This window comes from Odocoileus virginianus, chromosome 20 (genome assembly GCF_023699985.2).
Source record: "Odocoileus virginianus isolate 20LAN1187 ecotype Illinois chromosome 20, Ovbor_1.2, whole genome shotgun sequence".
Taxonomy (NCBI): domain Eukaryota; kingdom Metazoa; phylum Chordata; class Mammalia; order Artiodactyla; family Cervidae; genus Odocoileus; species Odocoileus virginianus.
Genome location: NC_069693.1, coordinates 24,620,896 through 24,641,574, shown reverse-complemented (window position 1 = coordinate 24,641,574; position 20,679 = coordinate 24,620,896). Strand labels below are relative to the sequence as shown.

The following is a 20,679-nucleotide window of genomic DNA, read 5'->3' as shown; positions in this document are numbered from 1 at the left end:
GGACTAGTCATTATGAATGTTAGTCTCTCAAATACTGGACAGTAATTTGCCTTCATCGACCAAAAGTAAACAGAAACTGCCAGGTATTTGTCATTTGGATAATGTTCCAGTTAACCGCAAATTCATCCAACTTTTTCTAGTATCCTGTTCTTCAGACGTTACTGTCAGGGGTGGGGGAAGGCAATAGTTGCCATCTATTCCCTAACACGTGTTTGAGGCTTCCAAAGGCGAACAACTTTCATTGTCTACCAGCCTGCAGCCCACAGCCCGTCAGAGGTGTGGGAACTTGGCCCAAGTTGCCTTCAAGGATAGGGAAACTATGGTTGCTTATTCAGGCCAGCCTCACTACCAAAAGCCATAATCAGGGTTATGTTTCAAAAGTGAATTTTAACTGCAATGCTCCATCTGAAAAATAGATGCCCTTGGCCTTTGGTAGTGAACTATTACATTTTATTTGAAAGGAAAGAATCAGGTTTGGGGATATCAGTCTCAGTAACACATGTTTTTATGTCCTAAGTCCCATTCCAAAGGTTAGGGAAAACATTGGGCATTTTTTTACAGAGCAGGAGTGGAGGTGGGGACCCAATAGCCTGCTGTATAATATTTCACCCTTTCTGTTCTCTTCTGCTTGCTTTGACATTGTTATTCTTATAGGTGTCATCAGTTGATGAGTTTTAATGTGATCTTCTAAATTAGAACATGAAGAACTAAAGTTGACCTGGATGAAGCAGACAGATTTCTTTCTCATCTGTTACATGCCTGTGGAAACCTAGTACGTGTGGTTTTATTTGTTTGGGGAAGGTGAAAGGCTGTGGTACAGACAGAGGAATATGAGGGCTCTGATGACATCATGAGTAAAGTGCTGATGAGAAACATTTTTACTGAGATGAACCCCACCGTCCAGCTTCAGTTCAGTCACTCAGTCGTGTCCAACTTTTTGCGACCCCGTGGACTGCAGCATGCCAGTCCTCCCTGGTCCATCACCAACTCCTGGAGCTTACTCAAACTCATGTCCATTGAGTCAGTGATGCCAGCCAACTGTCTCATCCTGTCATCCCCTTCTCCTCCCACCTTCAATCTTTCCCAGCGTCAGGGTCTTTTCCAGTGAGTCAGTTCTTCGCATCAGGTGGCTGAAGTATTGGAGTTTCAGCTTCAACATCAGTCCTTCCAATGAATATTCAGGACTGATTTCCTTTAGGATTGACTGGTGGTATCTTCGTGCAGTCCAAGGGGCTCTTAAGATTCTTCTCCCAACACCACAGTTCAAAAGCATCAATTCTTTGGCGCTCAACTTTCTTTATAGTCCAACTCTCACATCCATACATGACTACTGGAAAAACCATAGCTTTGACTAGACAGATCTTTGTTGGCAAAGTAATGTCTCTGCTTTTTTTTTCTTCCATTTATTTATGTTTCTGCTTTTTAATATGCTGTCTAGGTTTGTCATAGCTTTTCTTCTAAGGAGCAAGCATCTTTTAATTTCATGGCTGCAGTCACTATCTGCAGTGACTTTGGAGCCCAAAAATTAAAGTCTGTCACTGTTTCCATTGTTTCCCCATCTATTTGCCATGAAGTGATGGGACTGGATGCCATGTTGTTAGTTTTCTGAATGTTGAGTTTTAAGCCAACTTTTTCACTCTCCTCTTTCACTTTCATCAAGAGGCTCTTTAGTTCTTCTTCGCTTTCTGCCATAAGGGTGATGTCATCTGCATGTCTGAGATGTGAAATATTGATATTTCTCCCAGCAATCTTGATTCCAGCTTGTGCTTCATCCAGCCCAGTGTTTCTCATGATGTACTCTGCATATAAGTTAAATAAGCAGGATGACAGCATACAGCCTTGACGTACTCCTTTCCCAGTTTCGAGGGCAGTATGTTCCCTGTCCAGTTCTAATTGTTGCTTCTTGATCTGCATACAGATTTCTCAAGAAGCAGCTCAGGTGGTCTGGTATTCCCATCTCTTGAAGAATTTTCCACATTTTGCAGTGATCCACATAGTCAAAGGCTTTGGCGTAGTCAATAAAGCAGAAATAGAAGTTTTCTGGAACTCTTGCTTTTTCAATAAGCCAGTGGATGTTGGCAATTTGATCTCTGGTTCCTCTGCCTTTTCTAAAACCAGCATGAACATCTGGAAGTTCACGGTTCACATACTGTTGAAGCCTGGCTTGGAGAATTTTGAGCATTACTTTACCAGCGTGTGAGATGAGTGCAGTTGTGCAGTAGTTTGAGCTTTCATTGGTATTGCCCTCCAGCTTGGAAAGGGGGGAAAAATGAAAATTTATAGTAGGAGAATTAACAGAGGTAATAAGATAAACAGAGCCATATAATTTATAATATGAAGGAAAGCCTATTTTGGGTTTGCTAAGAGTGAACAGATATAACAAGGTGTATAATGGCCTTTATGCCCCATCTTTTTATGTTTTCTTTCCAGTGAGAAGAGTAAACACATAGATGCAACTTTTCAGGTCATTTGTGTAAAATAACTTTCCTCTCTCTTAAGTACGTCTTCTTAGTGAGACATACTCTTCCAGTCTGCATTTGACTGGACTAGCCCAGGCTTCCAGTAGACTGGAATATCCCACCCTTCCTAAGAAATCTTTGAGGTCTTTTATGTGTGATTGAAATCAAAATTCAAGTCACTGAGCTACAGTGACTATGACCAGAAGGAGGCTAGGATGCCTTAAATATTAACTCACTCGCTTTTCCCTGACTGTAGAGCTATAAATTCAGAGACTCTTAATTAACTGGAATCTAGTTTAAGACTTGATTTACTTAACTTTAAACATCTTCTGAAATCCGTTGATGTTGGCGGGTGTAATTCTGACAGAGAGGGCTCACAGATCATCTGAGTGAAGAAGTAAAACTTTTCTGAAAGTAGAAAGCATTCCTTTGCAACATGTCTAGCCAATGACTTGGACTTCCATAAATGGTATGGGAAGTAAAAGCTTTGGGCCTTGAAATTCTTCTTAAGCGGAGAGTTTCTGAATTACAAATGAAGCAGAAAGTGATTGGGGCAGAAAGTTAGAGAAATTGGGGGAAGGGAAAGGGAAACAGTGTATGGAAGGGACACTTTGGGGCCTGCGTTTTAGGGTGATTTTACTTTAGGAGTTTGTGTAACCTAGACGCATTATGTTTCTGTCTCAGGCATTTTGCAGACTGCTGCTCATACTCGAGTGCCACAGAAAAATTTTGAGCTAAGACCAACCTGAGAAAGGTCATATTTGCTAACCTGATTCAATTGCTTTAAAAATTCACTTTTCTCATGCAGTAACTAGTAATTGGATCTCTGAATGGATAATGAAACCTTTACCAGGGAGATTACACCAGTTTAGATGGAGAGAAACTGAAATCTTGGAATATTGGAAGAAAGTTAGAGATCATGTACTTTGAGGGTTTTAAAGTTTGATTTTTTTAAGTATCAAAACTTTCTTCAAATGGAACTTTGTTCTGAACTGAAATATATGCTATAGATAAAAGTGGAGCTGTTTAGGCTTGTGGGGGTGGGGGAGCGATGCCCAAGATTTTCTGAAAGAAATCTGTGTGGCTCTTGGCCTCATTTTTGTACTCAGACTCATGGAAATGGAGAACAAGAGAAGGTGATTTTTCCCATGGTTACACAATGGTTCATTAGAAGCCAAGGTAGCATCCTTAATAATTATTCCTCTACTGTCTCTTAGCAGGAGGGATGCACTCATAAATAGGATTAGTAGGCATGGTCTGCAAAGAATTTTCCATTCCACAGGCTGCGGAGAAGGTTTTTAAGCATTTCTTGCTCTTGATGAGCACTTGATTTCGCTATTAGAGTGACTTCTGTGGGCAGTCTTGTGTGTAAACCAGAGAGTGTTGTAATGAACAAACTAGCATGCTGTCTGCTCGTGCTCTCATGGGAATGTTACTCTAAGGTTCATTTTTAGGACTGGACTTGCTAACTCACATGGTGCTCATTTTCTTTCACTTTCAGTTGCCCTTTGGAGTTGAATATATGTCCATCAGAAGGGTTTGAAAGCACTTATTTCCTTAAAACTTTGACACTGTAGTGATAGACTTTAGTTTTAGCCTGTCCAGTGGGTGAAAAATAGTATTTTGCCTTTCCCTGTTTACTCATGAGTTGGCTCACTTTTTAGTGTATTTTGGCTATTTGGCTAATTGTGTAAATGGCATGACCTCTTCTCCTTTTCCTCCTAATGTGTTGTCTTTTTCTTTCATATTTCAAGGCATTTTATGATGTAGTATCTAATAAACTCTCCATGGTGGTGGAAATGTTCTGTATCTGTGCTGTACCGTAGCCATATATGGCTGTTGAGCACTTGAAATGTGGCTGGTATGACAAAAGAACTGAATTTTAAAATTTTAATTGACTTTAATCTGGGAATTCCCTAGCTATTTAGTGGGTAGGACTCTGCACTCTCACTGCTGAGGGCCCAGGTTCAGTCCCTGGTCAGGGAACTAAAATTTCATAAGCCACATAGTGCAACCAGAAAAAAAAATTAAATAGCTATGTGTAGCAAGTGGGTTTTTTAGTGGACAACACAATTGTAGATATTAAGGCTTAGCTTGTGTCAGTTCTGTCTTTAGAACTTAATATCTATTTAACATAGAATTATTGAGTGTCCACTATATGCTTTGTATCAGCCAACAGACAGAAGATGGTGTTAGCCCTCAAGAACTTCACTGCCTAGTTGAGAGAAGCCCATCAACATTAGAGATGAGCACAAAGAAGGGGCACCTAACAAGGTTAAAGGAAGGGGACAGTCCTTGAGAATTGGGTAGGAATTAGCAAGGTGGAAAAGAGAAGAAAAGAGGCCTTCCTGCAGCATTCTCCATGCAAAGGTCTGAAGTGAGGGCATAGCCTATCCAAGGGTTCACCAAAGTTCCATGTGGTTGAAACAGCATAGATCAGGAATGGAGGAAAATGAGGCTGAAAGGTACCGTAGTACTGGGCGCACGCTGGAGGGTGACCGCTTGCCCAGCTGATGGTAACAAGCAGATGAAGTACCTAGGAAAGGTAAGAGGAGCCAGTGCGGAGGAGAGCTAAGCAGCTTAGGTAAGTAGATTTGGGTCAAGAGCCCTTAAGCCCACGTGTAGTGAAAAATAGGGCCAGATAGGAGTGGACCTTGAAGTCTGCAGTTAAGAATTACCATTCAGTGGAGGACACAGTTATGAACCACTCAGATTCAAAGGGATGGCACAGTAAAAATGTCCACTTGTGTAAGTAAAGGGCAGAAGAGACTGGCATTAGGGAGGCAAATAACAGGCTCTCGTATAGGTTCTTAACTCGGGGGTTTGTATCAGTTTGCTAGGGTTGCCATAATGCATCACAGTCACTGGGTCACTTAAACAACAGAAGTTCATCCTCTCAATTCTGGAGGCCAGAAATCCAAGATCAAGGAAACAACAGGGTCAATTTCTTCTGAGGCCTCTTCCCTTGGTTTGTAGAGGGCCCTTTTCTCCTTGAGTCTTACCTGCTGCCTGTCTTAATCTGTTTATAAGGACAGCTACACTGGATCAGGGCCCACCCTAATGACCTTATTTTAATTTAATTACCTCATTAAAGACCCTGTCTCCAAACACAGTCTCACTCTTGAGGTCCTGTGGACCTGGACTTCAGCCTATAAATTTTGAGGAAACAACGATTCAGTCTATGACAGTGTGTGGAAGGGCTTCAGCGGCTTTGTGAGCCCCCAGGTTTGAATGCTGAGTTTTACACAAATGTGCATTTGTCTGAGGTGGGTCCCCAGCAGGCAACTGATTCCCAAGGATCCATATGTGTGTGATAAGTCACTTCAGTCATGTCCGACTCTTTGCAACCCTGTGGATGTGGACTATAGCCCACCAGGCTCCTCTCTCTATGGGATTCTTCAGGCAAGAATGAATACTGGAGTGGGTTGCCATGCCCTCCTCCAGGGGATCTTCCTGACCCAGGGATTGAAACTGCATCTCTTTTGTCTCCTGCATTGGCAGGCGGGTTCTTTACCACTAGTGACACTTGGGAAGCTCAAAGGATCCGTGATCCCTCCTCAGTTGGCTATTTATGAGATGTGAGACGAAGGCCTTATTGGAAACACCACAGGCATCGATAAACATGATTTGTTCACTTGTATATGAAGAAAGAGTTTAAGCTGACTAGAGGACTGTAGGTGTTAACTGCGAGGCACTGGAAATTCCATTAGAACTAGTATGGAAGGAAAGTGGATTTTTATTTTTGGACCTTATTTGAATTTCATGGGAAATGATACAATTACCATGATTGTCAATAAAAAACACTGGTGATTTTCCGTAACTTAAATGGATTCAATGAACTAACCTTCTGCCTGTTAATGTCCTCACTAATATTTTCCTAAAAAGAAAGTCGCAGAACTACAAAACTGTCACCAGCTGCTTCTCATTAGGAATGTGGTTAACAGATGTGGGTTTTCATAGTTATAACGCTTGAGATAGTTAATCCATTTTTGTGGGTTTCAGATGGATAGTGATTTATCTTGGTGGCATGAGTTTTAAAATGCACTTGCATCACCTAAGGGGTGTAGGCACCTTTTCCTCTTGCACTTCATGTTTGTGCTGGAGAGAAAAACACACTCTAGGATGTTTCTCCTGGAAGACAAAGTCATACTGTCGAGAGGGACAGTTGATCTCACTGTTCCCTAACGGGGGTGGATACTTTTTCAGAGCTGGATGTTGGATTGGTTATCTTCCAAGCTGCTTTCTCCCTCTGGCCTCTTCGTTAGTAGTGACAGAGCAGCTCTTGCTTTTGTTCCTCTGGCATCAGGCCGCCTTTGTGGTGTAACCTTCAGGCTTGCTAAGGGCTGCAGTTTTGCCTGAGGCCCTCCTTCCTCATGAAATTACACAACACTCAAACCTTGGAAGCAGCCCCAGATCCACTAATTCTTTCCTTTGGCGGACTTTTGGCACTCTGTACTCCCTTTTAGCCGAAGTGTAACTTTACATGAGATCTGTTTCTCACCGAAATTAATTTGGCCATTTGCCCTTTAAGCCTGGAATCAAATAATATGATGGTGGACTCATTCCTCGATAAAGTATAGACTCTCAGCTGGAGAATTTCTTCCAAAGGTTTTATTGTGGCTGCTGCTAAAGGTCAACAGGTAATGAGAACAGCAGTGGCAGTTTTCATGCAACTCTTGCATCAGGTACAGTGCTGCTACGCACTTTGCAGCCATCATCCCAGTCAACTGTCCCAGCCACCCTTTGAGGTAGAAGATGTCTGAAGTGTTTCAAAAAAGACACTGAAGGCTGTGACCTCAGTCCCTTGACCATTGTCATATAACTAGTAAGTGGCCAGACTATGATTTGAACCTTGTGCTTTTATTTTTGTTTGTTTTGAGGCAAGCACCTGATAGAGGTTTATTTTTTAATTTTTTTAAATTGGAGTATTAATTGCTTTCCAACATTGTTAGTTTCTGCTGTACAACGATGTGAGTCAGCCACATGTATACAGATATCCCCTCCCTCTCGAGTCTTCCTCCCACCCCTCTAAGTCATCACAGAGCTGAACCTTGTGCCCTTAATTACCATGCTATCTCACACATCTAGTATGAGAGAAAAGAAGAAAGGGGGAAAAAAGGCCATTGGCTTTTGAGAGAGCCTAGAATCAAAGCCTGCAAAGAAGGCAATGGCAACCCACTCCAGTACTCTTGCCTGGAAAATCCCATGGACGGAGGAGCCTGGCAGGCTGCAGTCCATGGGGTCTCGAAGAGTCGGACACGACTGAGCGACTTCACTTTCACTTTTCATTTCATGCGTTGGAGAAGGAAATGGCACCCCACTCCAGTGTTCTTGCCTGGAGAATCCCAGGGATGGGGGAGCCTGGCGGGCTGCCATCTGTGGGGTTGCACAGAGTCAGACACAAATGAAGCAACTTAGCAGCAGCAGCGCAGAATCAAAGCCTGAGTCGAAATTGTGGGAAATTATGGAACTGAGAGCTAACCCAACCGCCTCACTTTAAAGTATTAGAGCAACGATGCCTGCCTTGTTCTGAGAAAACGGTAAGATAACAGCTTGAGCAGAGAATACCTACTGATAGGTGACAGGAATGAAAGGTGATTAGGAATTATCACAGCCATTCCCTTTTTTAGAGGCAGATAAAATAGCCTGCTTGTTCAAAGAATTACGTGTGCTTGTCTTGCCATCCCTAAGAAACTATGGGAACAGATGTGTACGCTTTTTAATTCAGATTTCATTATCCACAGTAAGTAGATTTCCACTGACTACTTGAGATTTCCTAGATGGCAATTTTCACTCTGCAAGGAACCAATAACCTTCAGAGGGATTATTTGAAATGACTGCAGCGCAGGAGGCACTGAATTTCAGTCAATCACATGTTTAATGAGTTCCTTCTCTGCAAGGTGGTATTTTTGGAAGAGTGGGGAACAAAATGAAGTCGATGGGTGGTTCCTGCCCTCCTGTATTCTGTAACCTACTTGGACAAACAAGCAAGGAATAGAAATAAAGTTGTTCAAAGGAAAAAAAAAATTCCCAACAAATTGGGAAGACGGGAAAACTGGGATGAGATCTTGCAAGGTTGTTAAGTGGTTAAAAGGGGCAGGAAGCGTTTAGAAGGATGGCCTCCAGCAGAAATGTGTGGTGTGTAGTTGGGAGACTGGGTGAGTTTGGCCAATCTGAAAATAGTGATGAAAGAGAATATGGAAAGTTAATTTAAGTTCTGATGGAAGAGCTTATAAAACCAGTTCAATAGTTTGGAATCCCAGTATCAATCTCTATTACCTTCTCTTCCTAGGGTTATTTTGTTATATAACTTATGTAAGTGCCCTCAACTACTATTTAGTTGTAAGATCTGTGACTTCCTTCAATTCTGTTGACAAAAAGGTCATGACATTTTTGGAAAGAATTTCCAGCCCTTCCCTTTTGCTCTTCAGGGTGTCTTCAAGTGCCCAACCTCTGGGTGATTATGTATGTAAAAGGTTCAAAATTGTGCTCATACTCTAAGGAATCAGCTGCCAAGTGCTCTCTAATAAGCACAAATTTCACATAACTCAGGTCTCTGGGGGCTCACCCCTCAGCTGGAGCAAAGCCAGAACTGTCTGTGAGTGCAGGTGCACGTGGGCACACCGGGACCTGCCGGAACAGTGAGCTGGCCTCACTGCAGTTGATTTAGGAGAGGCTGGAGGGTTGAGCTTCTGCTGACACTTGCAGCTTGGAAAATCCTGTTCTGCTAATTGCAAAGAGGATTCTGCTGTAATGATTTTTTAGGGGTAAGATCCTCTTCTCATTGTGAATTCTTTCTTCACTTGGGCTCTGGGTGATTTCTAGTCTCTCTTTTTACTGTTTTCACTTCTGGTATAGGAGGCTCTTTGAAAGTTTCTGCCCATACTTGAATGTGCATTCAGAGTGGTGCATGGACACAGCTTACGAGCTTCAACATGAACTTCCTGAGCAAGCAGGTGTACAAACCCCTTTCACAGGAATTGGTGTACTCTCCCTCTGCTGGCGTCCCCCTTCTCCCTCCCCGCCCCCCAACTCCCCTCCTACCCAAATGAAAATAGGGGAATTTTGCTTTTCCTGCCAAAAAAAAAAAAAAGGAAAGTTAGAGGGCATGGTAATCTATGTTTTTGAGATCCATCTTTCCAGCGTGATTTTCTTTAAAAAAAAAACAAAAACAAAAAACACTGGACCAGGAGGGTGGGAAACGTTAGTTGTCTGTTTCTTCACTGTGGGCTTTGGGCCAGAATCTTTGACTTTCTAGGCCTCAGTTTCCTCAGCTCTTTTTTTGTTTTGTAATTTTAAGGTGAGATAGCTGATTTATTCTCCCCATTCTACTAAATCAATGTCTTTTTTTCTTTGAGTATAATTGCTTTACAATGTTGTGTTACTTTCTGCTCTTCAAGCCCATGAAACTGGAAGAAGCAAGTGAATTGTATCACCTATGTCTTTGGGTAAAAGCTGCTGCAGGCCGTACATTGTGCAGTGTTTCTGGGGAGGCCCATGTGCACTTGCCCAACATAAGGCCATGGCCTCCAGGGTGAGAAAGTCAGATCTACAAATTCAAGTTCAAATACTTCCAAATATGTGGTTATATGCGGCTTTTTACACTAGTATCCTGTCGTTGCCACTGACCCTATTCTCCGTTGACACTGGATTCTGGTATCTCCCTAAGTAACCATCATTTTACAGATATCTTTGAGACCTACCTATTGTGACTGCAGGGCTAAAAATACCTTTCCTCTGACATTACTGGCAAGTAAATGGGGGATTATAAAGCAGAGTGACAGATGGTTGGACTTTTGAGTTTCCATTGTCACCTCTGTAAAGATGACCCCAGGCCCAACTAAATGTTCTCTTCTGCTCACAGGGCATTTTCTACCTGACACTTAACCACATACTATAACATCAGGTTAGCTGATTGTCTTGTTTTCCTCCCCAACTAGACTCTCAGCTCTCAGCTGTGGTGCATTTTATTCATCTCATCTCTAGACCTCAAAAAGGAGCACACTTCGCGGAGCGTTCTGTAAACCAATCAATGCAAAAGTGTACCTGCAACTGTGTCTTGCAGGCTTGCAAAGTGCCTCTCGAAGCTGATTTTACTCCGCGCCCAGGCAGCTCTGGCGAGTTGCACGGTAGAGGTCAGGAGCTGGGGGTGGGAAGATCGGAGGCGTACGAGGGAGAACGTGAGACAGCCCAAACCACGCGAGCAGCCCACGTCCGGTGAACTGTAACCCACTGGACTGCGGGCAACTCCTTAACCTCCCGGAAGCGGCTAGGCTGTCCTCTCCTCGCACCTCCGGAAGGTGGGCGTGGCCTCATTAATAATGAATCACCGCCGGGGGCGGGGCCGGGCCCGCCCCCACGGGCGGGAAGGGGGAAGCGCCGAGGCTGCCTGACTGGAATGAGGGTAGCTGCAGCGACTGCGGCGGCGGGAGCGGGGCCGGCCATGGCGGTGTGGACGCGGGCCACCAAAGCTGGGTTGGTGGAGCTGCTCCTGAGGGAGCGCTGGGTTCGAGTGGTGGCCGAGCTGAGCGGGGAGAGCCTGAGCCTGACGGGCGACGCCGCGGTGGCTGAGTCCGAGCCCGCTCTCGGGCCCGCGGCGGCCGCCTTCAACGGCCTCCCGAACGGCGGCGGCGCCGGCGACTCGCTGCCCGGGAGCCCGAGCCGCGGCCTGGGCCCCCCGAGTCCACCCGCGCCTCCGGGGAGCCCGGCGGGCGAGGCGGGCGCGTCACCGCCGGTGCGCCGGGTCCGTGTGGTGAAGCAGGAGGCGGGCGGCCTGGGCATCAGCATCAAGGGCGGCCGCGAGAACCGGATGCCGATCCTCATCTCCAAGATCTTCCCGGGACTGGCGGCCGACCAGAGCCGGGCGCTGCGGCTGGGCGACGCCATCCTGTCGGTGAACGGCACCGACCTGCGCCAGGCCACCCACGACCAGGCCGTGCAGGCGCTGAAGCGCGCGGGCAAGGAGGTGCTGCTGGAGGGTGAGCGGGGCCGGCGGGCGGGCGGCGCTGGGCTGGGCTGGCCGGCGCTCACTTTGTTCTGCCACCCTGCCCCCTTTGCGGGGCCAGCCCCTTCCCTCCCACCCGGAGACCTCACCTTCCCCTCTGCTGGCGGCCGGCTTCCCCACAACCCCGTTGCCTGAGCTTTGAGGATGGAAAAACTGATGCTCCCTGCAGGAAAAGTTGGGCAGCCGCCGAAGTGTGGCTTGCAGTCCCCTAGGAAGGTTTTAGTTTGGAGCAGCCGTGCTCGAAACCCCGCCTCTGCACGCTAAGCTGACACTTAGAACTAGAGCAGGACTTTTGAAGGTCTCCGTTTGCCTCCTGAGTGGCGCTTTCTTAACTCACCTCTGGCTTCTCAGGGCGGGCAGGTCGGGTTTTTTTTTAAACAAAACAAAACAAAACTCATCCACACCGATGCCAGCGGTATGCTTGGGCAAACCACCAAAACTCTGGTTAATTTATGGGAATTTAACCCATCATCGGCTCTCAACAATAACCAAAGGAGATCATAGCATTTTATCGAAGCCAGAAAGCTGAAACAGCAAATTTGTGTGGTTAATGAGCCTTGTTTAACAGTGGAGGCTCACGTGTTTGAACATTTACTGCCAACTAGAGTTTTGCCCCTTTTTGCAGGAGACTGGGTGCCAGCTTCCTACCATTCACAGGCATCAAGGCTTTAAGCTTATTCAGAAGCCTGAAGTGTTAAATCTCAAGTTATGTTTGAGTAGCCAGAATTATTTTAAGTTTGAATGTGATCTGTTACCTGGGTCTTTTATGGAACTAAGGCAAAATAAATTTTATCTTCTTGAAGGACTCATGATGTTGGAGGGAATATTACTTCAGAAATTTTTGAGCAATCAGCCTTCTTTCACCCATTCAGTCATTTAAGAGGCATTTACTGCTGGCTATATAGAAGAGAATGTAAAAGATGACGTGTCTGTATTTGGTATCTAGTTGGGAAAATGATAGAAAAATGCAAAACAACTTACAATTTATAGATTGTGGAGTGCAAACTATATGAATACCAAGGGAGTGCAAAGTTAGGAAGTAGTGGAAATCAGGTTGATCAGGGAGGAGTTTTTCAAGAAGCTGAATCTTGAGCCAGGTCTCCAAGGAAGTGATGGACACAGGCAGGGATGAGTCAAGAGCGTGTTCCTGGCAGAGGAAGAACAGAAGGGAAGGGGTGGGGAGTGGAGGTAGGAAGGGGCCAGTCATCAAACTGAGGGGCCAGAATTCCAACTTGGCAAAGTGATTTTCACTTTTTTCTAAATCTGCTAGTAGACATTTGGGAAAGTGTTAGTTTCCAAGTAAATATTTTAATGTGCTCTAATTGTGAAATTCCAGTGTCCCACCTTATAATATCCTATTTATAAGTCTTATTTATATTTCATTTAGGTGGGGCTAGGCACTACTCAGAAATTAGTGTTAATAAAAGGAGTAAAACTATAAATTGTGGCAGTGTGAGTGGTATGTGTGTAAAAAAAGGAAAAGTTACCATAAATGTGTATCTTGAAATTGTGCTAGCTAAGAATTTGGTTATAAATTGTTAGAGCCAGAATACTGACTATAGTACTATTTATGTGGTGGTCAGTGGTGATGGGCAGATGTTTCAGCTGTTAACCCCATATCTATATTTTTTAAATCCAGTTTTTGTTTAGATATAATTTGAACCTGGTATTCATACCACTTAAATAAAAATCATCTAGTAAACACTTCATAGTATTCCTTAACCTAAAATAGGCCGCATGTGCTTTTAGAAGGACGCTTTACAAATGGCAGCGTAACATTTAATGAATGTCTGTTTACCTAACACAGGTTCTACCTTATTTTCCCATTTTCTAAAAGAGGACATTTTTGTTCTTATATGTGTGGAGAGGTATGAAACTGAACTTTAAAAATCAAAGGATATAAAAATAAAATTGCTTATAATATGCAGAACCACTGAAAACAGTGATTTCCTAGGATCAGTCAGACATTTAAAATTGAGAGCTAGTAACCCATCCAGGAAGGCTACTTTTAGAGTTTTAGAACTGAATGATCCTTCCATTTGATGTCTCAAAACTTGAAAAACTGCCTTAACATAGCATAGTGATGCTCTTTTGTGGTGCGTGCAGGGAATTTTAGGCATGCCTTTATCACCCCCAGGCAAAGGAAAGCTGTAGTCTCTGGTTGCCTGTGGTTAGGGAACCCAGTGAACTGAAGGTTTTTTTAAAAAAATCTCATGGATTTGTAGGGATTATTCATGCATACATCAAACAAAAATTTATTCAGCTCTTCCACTTGCCAGAGGCGCTTAAAGATAGTCTGATTTCTGCCCTCAGCAAGTTTGGAGTTGAGATAAGAGAGAGTTAAGAAATAGTGCAGCTAAGGGCTAAAACAGTGTGAGACTACAACTCTGAAAAGGGTGCAGCACAGAGACCCTTGTGGGCATCAGAGGTTGAGGATGCCCAAGAAAAGGTTGTTGGAGAAGTTCAAGTTTGAATCAAGGAGAGAGCTACCACCAGTAAAGACAAGAGAGAGACCTGAAGAAGTCATTTTGCCCAGGAAGGTTAGGGCACAAATGAGGGCTGTGTGGTGCGCTAGACCGGGGTATGTTTCTGGCTAGTGGTTTGTAATGCCTAGGCAACTTAACTCAACCTTGCTGTGCCTTAGTCTCCTCATCTGTAAAACCAGGATGATGATAACACCTCTTCACAGGGCCGTTGTTCATTTCACAGTTTATGTGCCGGAGCCTTTTGGGGAACTGGGAGTTGAAGCAGTAAGCAACAGTAACGAAAACAAAGTCTGAATAATGAATAAGGAAGGTAGGACTGGATCATGAAGGAATGCTACGAGTTAACAAAGACACTCAGAATAGCCAGAATATCAAGTTGTTAAAATCCAGGGCTCCATTTTCCTTGAAAAGAAATACATGTTAAGAGTAAGTTATTTTAGGTGAACAGGTTAAGAATGATTTTGCATTTCTTGTATGCAAACCCCTTTTTTAATCTTGTTTTCCTGTCATCCCTTGTGTAGGCCAACTTTTTTATCCTTAAATTTTGCACTTTTTCATCCCTCTGATTGTTCCTATTCCTTCACACTTGCTGCTCAGAACCTTAAAACTTGCTAATAACCTTGTACTTGTAGTTTTGACTAATGTCTGATGTTAAGATATGCAGAGATACACTGATTCTCAGCATAAAGGGGTGCCTACTCTTCCATCATATTGTATGAGTTTAACTATATCTGTGTGTTAGAGATAGTCTATCCAGAAAGCTTCTAGAATTTATATTTGAATTAGACTACACATCGAAAAGTGTTCCAGAGGAGGTTAGGAAAGACAGAATGGTGTTCAGCGTAAGATCTGAAATTTGAGAAAAGAATCAGTAAATTTTTGAAGCAATCCTCGTTGGAATATTGCTGGGAAATCATCTTCTATTGTGTAAATATGATTCTAAAATTATTGTTATCAAATCTATGGAAAAGAAAATAGTTAAGTATATAGAGGAAGTAGACTGATGTGAAATTTAATTTCAGAGTTGAAAATAATTTTTATATCTAGAATAGTTTGAGATTTTGAGTGTCATATATGGCTGATTCTTTGTGTATGTTAAAGGACATTTAACTACTGATGTTATTAGGCTGCTCATTTGAAGAAGCTAGTTTGGGTTCTTACACTGCTGTTTTCTTCACTGTATGTTGGAAAGTTTGAAAGTCTTCTGGAGAAAACATTTTACATTTTCTTTGGACTTTGCACTGTATATTCATCAGTCTGTGTCTTAAAGAACCACTAAATTGTCAGGACATTTTATGTTTCTGTTTTGTTTTTTTTTTTTGACTAGCCTCACTGTGTTTCATTTGAGTGATTAAGCATGTTTATATAAGCAGCCATATCTTTGTAACCAGATTATTTCTTATAGAGTCCCCTTCTTACTAAAATATGCTCTCTAAATTATTAGAAAAATATGAGAAATTTATTGGTTCTAATACAGAGTGGTTATGAAAATTCTAAGAGCATTTTTGGAAACCATACCCGGGCTTTAATTTGGATCTCAACTGTAACTCAGAACTTCACCTGATGTATTCCCTGGCCTATAGTCCTTCAAGGATAGAGGTTACTTTACTTTGTGGTCAGATGTGTATCATTATATGTGCATTTTCCTGAGTATTTTCTCATTTGACCTTTACACCGTCCTTTGAGGCTGATGTTGATTGCACTGAAGTTCATTCATGTTAAGTGAGTTACTGAATGTCTCAGAATTTCTCTTTATTTTTAGGGGGAAAATGTTCATGTTTCTTGTGAGCATGAAGAAAAGTCTTACTGGAATTTTAAAAATTGTAAAAAAAAAAAAAAGTCTCATCTTGCAGATGAAGACTTAATGGCCAAAGAGGTCAAATAAGCATGTTTAAGGTCATCTGACTAACCAGTTATGGAACTTGGACTAAGACCCAGTTAGTTCACTGCTGTCTCCCTTGTACCATGATATCTCCAACCAGTCAGTCAGAACTTCTGGCATCTCATGTGCATCATCATGTTGCAGTGTGTTGTGAGAGATCAGTGTGCAAAAGAAGTTGAAGGTGGCTGGTCCCTGGCATCAGAGAACTTAGACTGAAACTGGGGAGAGAAAAGCACCCAATAGAGAGTAATTGCTGCAATGTATAATACTCACGCTTCAAGAATTCTCTGAAGAGGTGATCCACTGGGGGATGGAAGAGTGTGACCTCATGGGGAAAGAATAATTTTGTCTGAGCTTGAAGGATGAGTCGCTTCTCTCTAGTTGGAAGGCAGTTCAACGTGAGGACGTAACATGCGCAGAAGCCAAAACAAGCATGACTTGTGATAGGGAGTGAGAATAGGAATGGATTTGGGGGAAGAAAATTAAGCCGAATAGATAAATTGAAGCCAGATTATGCAAGGCCTTGAAAGCAGGCCAAGGAATTTGGACCTTTTTCATTCTGTCAACCTTAAGTACCTACTGCAAATGAGGTGTTGTGGTAGATGCTGGGAACTCAAAATTGGGAGTAATCTCTGCCCTTAAGGCTTGTAGGGAAGCAGTTACAGCAGGCTGTGATAAATGCTGTAGAAGAGATGAGAACGTGGTGCCCTGGAAGCAGAGGTGGCAGTGCAAAGGAGACGGCCTCTCAAAGGCAAGGAAGTGATGGGTAGCTGGTGTGTTGAGAGAAGTGAAGCGTGGGAAGGTGTGGGAAGGGTGTAGTGGCAGAGAGGGCTGGAAACGTGGGCAGAGACCAGATCGGTAAGGGTCTCATAGGCAGTGGCAAGCAGTGGTTTCTAAGTGAGGTTTATATTTGCAGCCTAAAACCTAAAAGAAGAACTTTAGTTGTGTTAGTATTTAATGCACAGATAACCCTGGTTCCCTTCCTCAGTCTTAGAAGACAGTGACATTTCACACTTGACACACAGGGCGATGTCTCCAGGGGAGAGTGAAAGCTTCGCAGAGCGCAGGACTTGAGAGTGGCGACTTTACTCATTTTTCTGCTCCTGTCATTGCAACTTACTACTTGAGCCTGGTTGAGTGGATTTATAATACATTATCTGCTTTTAACTGCGTTTATCTTTACCAAGTGAACAAGTGACTTAAAGATTTGCACAGAGAAACCTTGGATTCATGATAATTCTAGCAATACAAATAATAACAAAACAGTAGAGCTTTACGTTTCTCCTAGTAGGAGCTCTTTGTCACATTTCAGGGTAATCCTGTCTGTTAAGACGTCAGCCTAAAAAATGAAATCATCAAGAAGAGTATTTGAAATGTGGATTGACACATTACCATTAATAATGAACCTTAATAATGAACTATATAAGGCTGTATTGTGTTTTGAATCATACAGCAGCTAATGATGGCATGACTTCATCAGGGATATATTTAGTGTATTTATTTCATCTATCTCATTCATTCTTGATGTTTATGTCTTGTATATGTTTTATAATACGTATACTTTAATGAATATTCATAGGATGAGCACGTAGACTCACATGTTTACTGATGGGTGTGTACTATCAAGAGTTTTAGACCTGGCAAGCCACCCAGGTGCTTTAAATAAGGAGTGCTTTAAATAAGGAGTGCTTTAAACAAAGGAGCAATCTGTCCGAAAGCTTGGCAGATGCGGAGTGTAGGAACCCAAGACTTTGAGGTCAGGGAAAGCACTTAGGAGCCTGTTGCGACACCATAAGGCTAGTGAGACTGGATAGGACAGTATGAAGCTGAAAGATACTAAGTAGATAGAAGTGGTGGTACTAAATGATGTTTGGAGACTGAGGGGGAGAGGAAAAGAGAGGGAGGATAACTCCTAGATGTCTGGCCTGGGAAAGTGGGTAACTGTGAAATCAATGAATCGGGGAGGAACTAGTTTTTTTGTGGGGAAGAGAAGTTTGATTTTGGACATGTAGAATTTGAGTCACCTGTGTGACATCCTGGTGCAGAAGGCTGGTACAGGTCTGTAGTCAAGAGAAATGTCAGAAATGAGCTGCAGATTCATGAGATGTTAGTGTGGGAGTGGTGATTGATGCCATAAGTGTCGATGTAATCATTAGGAGAGTGCAAATTAAAAAGAGAAGTAGGGACAGGATGGAACCCTGCAGAACTGCTCTATTTAAAAGCAAGAGTGGAGGAACAGAAATCTGGAAAGAAGTGGTTTCAAAAAGGCGGAGGTGATCAGCATCTTGAGATGCTGGAGAAGTCAAGGAAACAGAAGTCCATTGGATTTGGTGATCAGAGAACAAGGTCATGGGAGTTCTCTCGAGCAGTTTCAGCTGACTGACAGGAGCAGAGAGCAGTGACTAGACCATACTTCTCAGCGTCTAAAGCTTCTCAGAAAAATAAACGCCACAAAGGTGGTAACTAGTGTTGAATAAAGTATCCAAGAAGGATCCTACTTTCGTAGCTTTTGGATTTTATTTTGTTGTAAGGGAAAGAATTGCCACCTATTTGTACAGTAAGGAGAAAAGGGCGGCCGAGAAGGGAGAGGTTGAAGAGATAGAAAGGATGGGGAACTGATGCAATCCATTCTCGAGCCAGGAAGTGACATGATGGGAACAGAATTTGGGGTTGGCAGCAGTGCATGCACTGGATGCAATGCAAGAGGAAAGAGCGGAGGTAGGAAAAATACAGCTGTTGCAGAGAAGAGGAGTCCAGAGCAAAGATGGCAGCCACTGGGGGGCTGGCAGTGGTGGCCCTGGGGACGGGGGCAGGTTCAATTCAAGAAACATTTTAAAGCAGGTGATTTCTTGCCAGGGAACAGCAGAATCCACTGGGGACCTTTTCCTGCCCAGATAGCCTCCTTCTGACTGCCTGGGACTCCCAAAGTTTGGACACTTGTCGAGAATCTCTGGCCTCTGTTATTAGTACAGGAATTTGATCCCTCAGAGTCATTGGAGTGCAAACTAGAGAGCCAGTTTTGAAGGAAGAAATGACAGGATGTGGGGGTAGATTGGATATAGTGAATTAACTCTGGGACAGGGACCGCAGAAGCACTCAGCCATGTTATAAAGCCCTTAGGCAGCGTAGCTCTTGTCAGCTGGCTGTGGGGATTGAGAAGAAAAATTTTAGTTTATAAAACATCACATCAATCACATGGTATAAGAGCATATTCTTCCTTTAAAGGTTTTATGCCCCTAGATTAGTAAAAGGAGTTTGGGGCTCCTTCTGGAGAAATCATGGTATATTTGGGTGAGTTTAATATTTTGTATCTGGAGAAGTAGCAGTTGATTTAGTTACTTAAGTGCCATTCTAAGGAATATGCACCGAGTCCTTCATAAAATGTGTGTTTTACTTCAGTGTGAAAACAAAAATTCATGAAATAATTCTGAATATAAACAGAGTGCCAGTGATTATGATATCAGTAGATTTAAAAAGAGTAGAGTTACAAAACTCAAATTTGGTTTGGTTTCTGTCATCCGGCTCCCATGACATTGCTAGAATGATTCGACATGTAACTAGTGAAAAATATGTGAAGTGCAACCTTTTCTTTTGGCCAAACCTCATGACTTGCCGATCTTAGCTACCCCATGAGTGAAAGTGCAAGCCCTAACCACTAGACCGCCAGGGAATTCCCAAAGTGCAGCTTTTTACAAAAATTACTTTGACTTTCTGCAACATTTTTTTCTTTCTACCGTGTTCTACTCTTGTTTTTAATTTTGCAAGTATTTCAGAATGCTTTATGAAAGTAAAGTTGATGGGATAGAGAGATGAGAAAGTTGAATCTTTATCTTTCAAATTTAATTAAACTGTCATATACATAAAATATTTACACCTCACACTTGGAAATTGGGAAGTTTTGATTTTTCATTGAAAGAGACAAAGGTTTATTTTTGGTAAAATTAGTTGATAACGAGTGTTTTTGTTTTTTTTTTTAAGAAAATATAATGCACGTGTGTTATTCAAGGCTTTTTTGGTTTCACCACCAGTTCAAGTTGAAGGGTGAAAGTATTGGAAAGATATAGACAGGTCTCAGGACTCCAGGAAAAGCTGAGCAGCCAGGCCTCAGAAACGTCAAGGACCCAGGCAGTGCTGAGGACTACGCTTTCCACTCTTGCTCACGTCTCCTCATCTCAGAGCTTCTCTGCTTCTCTCTGAGAACATTCTTTTGCAACAGCTTTGTTCTAGTCCTTTTACGGTTTCACTTTTTATGTTTAACTCTTTAGTCTACATCGAGTTTGTTTATTTAATCTACATCGACACAGGTATGCAAGAGAGTCCACTTTTTATGCTTTTCCAAATAGTTAACGATTGTCTCAGCATTTGTCAAATAAACCTCTTGTAGGCACTGTCTGCTAGATTGATGGGCTGCCTAGAGTGCCATGTGGGGAAAGATTCCAAAGTCATATCTGGGTGCAGCAGGAAAACAGTCTATGCTTAACTAGGGACGTCTGCAATGAGTGTGCTGCGTTGAGGTGTACAATACATATGCTACATACCTGTCACCATAGGAATGACCCATTCTTCCCTCACTGATTTGAATTGCACCATTGCTTATATATTTTATCTTTATATTCTGCAATCTGATTCTGGACTTTTTATTTGAGTGTTTTGTAGCCACACTGTATGTTGTAACTTTAACAGTTAATAAGTGATCATTCAAGTGGATTACACCAGTCAAGAAGAATTTGGAAAAATAACAATGAATAATTAGAGGCTGGTGTAATTACTTATTTATCCAGATAAATTTTGGAGTGATTTTATCATTTCTTAAGAAAATCCTTTGGGATTTTGATTAAAATTGTATTA

At 42.7% G+C, this 20,679-nt stretch overlaps 1 protein-coding gene and 1 long non-coding RNA gene across 2 annotated transcripts in view; one reads left to right on the top strand and one right to left on the bottom strand.

Annotated features, from left to right (window-relative positions):
* Positions 1-863: 863 nt before the first annotated feature.
* LOC139029896 (uncharacterized) lies at positions 864-10,913 on the bottom strand. The gene is made up of 2 exons (XR_011482179.1): positions 10,506-10,913; positions 864-2,251 (listed from the first exon to the last, which is right to left on the bottom strand). It is a non-coding gene; the product is annotated as an uncharacterized lncRNA (long non-coding RNA).
* SNTB2 (syntrophin beta 2) overlaps positions 10,836-20,679 on the top strand; it is a 71,546-nt gene continuing 61,702 nt past the window's right edge. Inside the window, exon 1 of the mRNA XM_020881133.2 lies at positions 10,836-11,437. Within this exon, the coding sequence (XP_020736792.2) occupies positions 10,858-11,437 (580 nt within the window). The 5' untranslated portion in view covers positions 10,836-10,857. The remainder of the gene's footprint in view (positions 11,438-20,679) is intronic.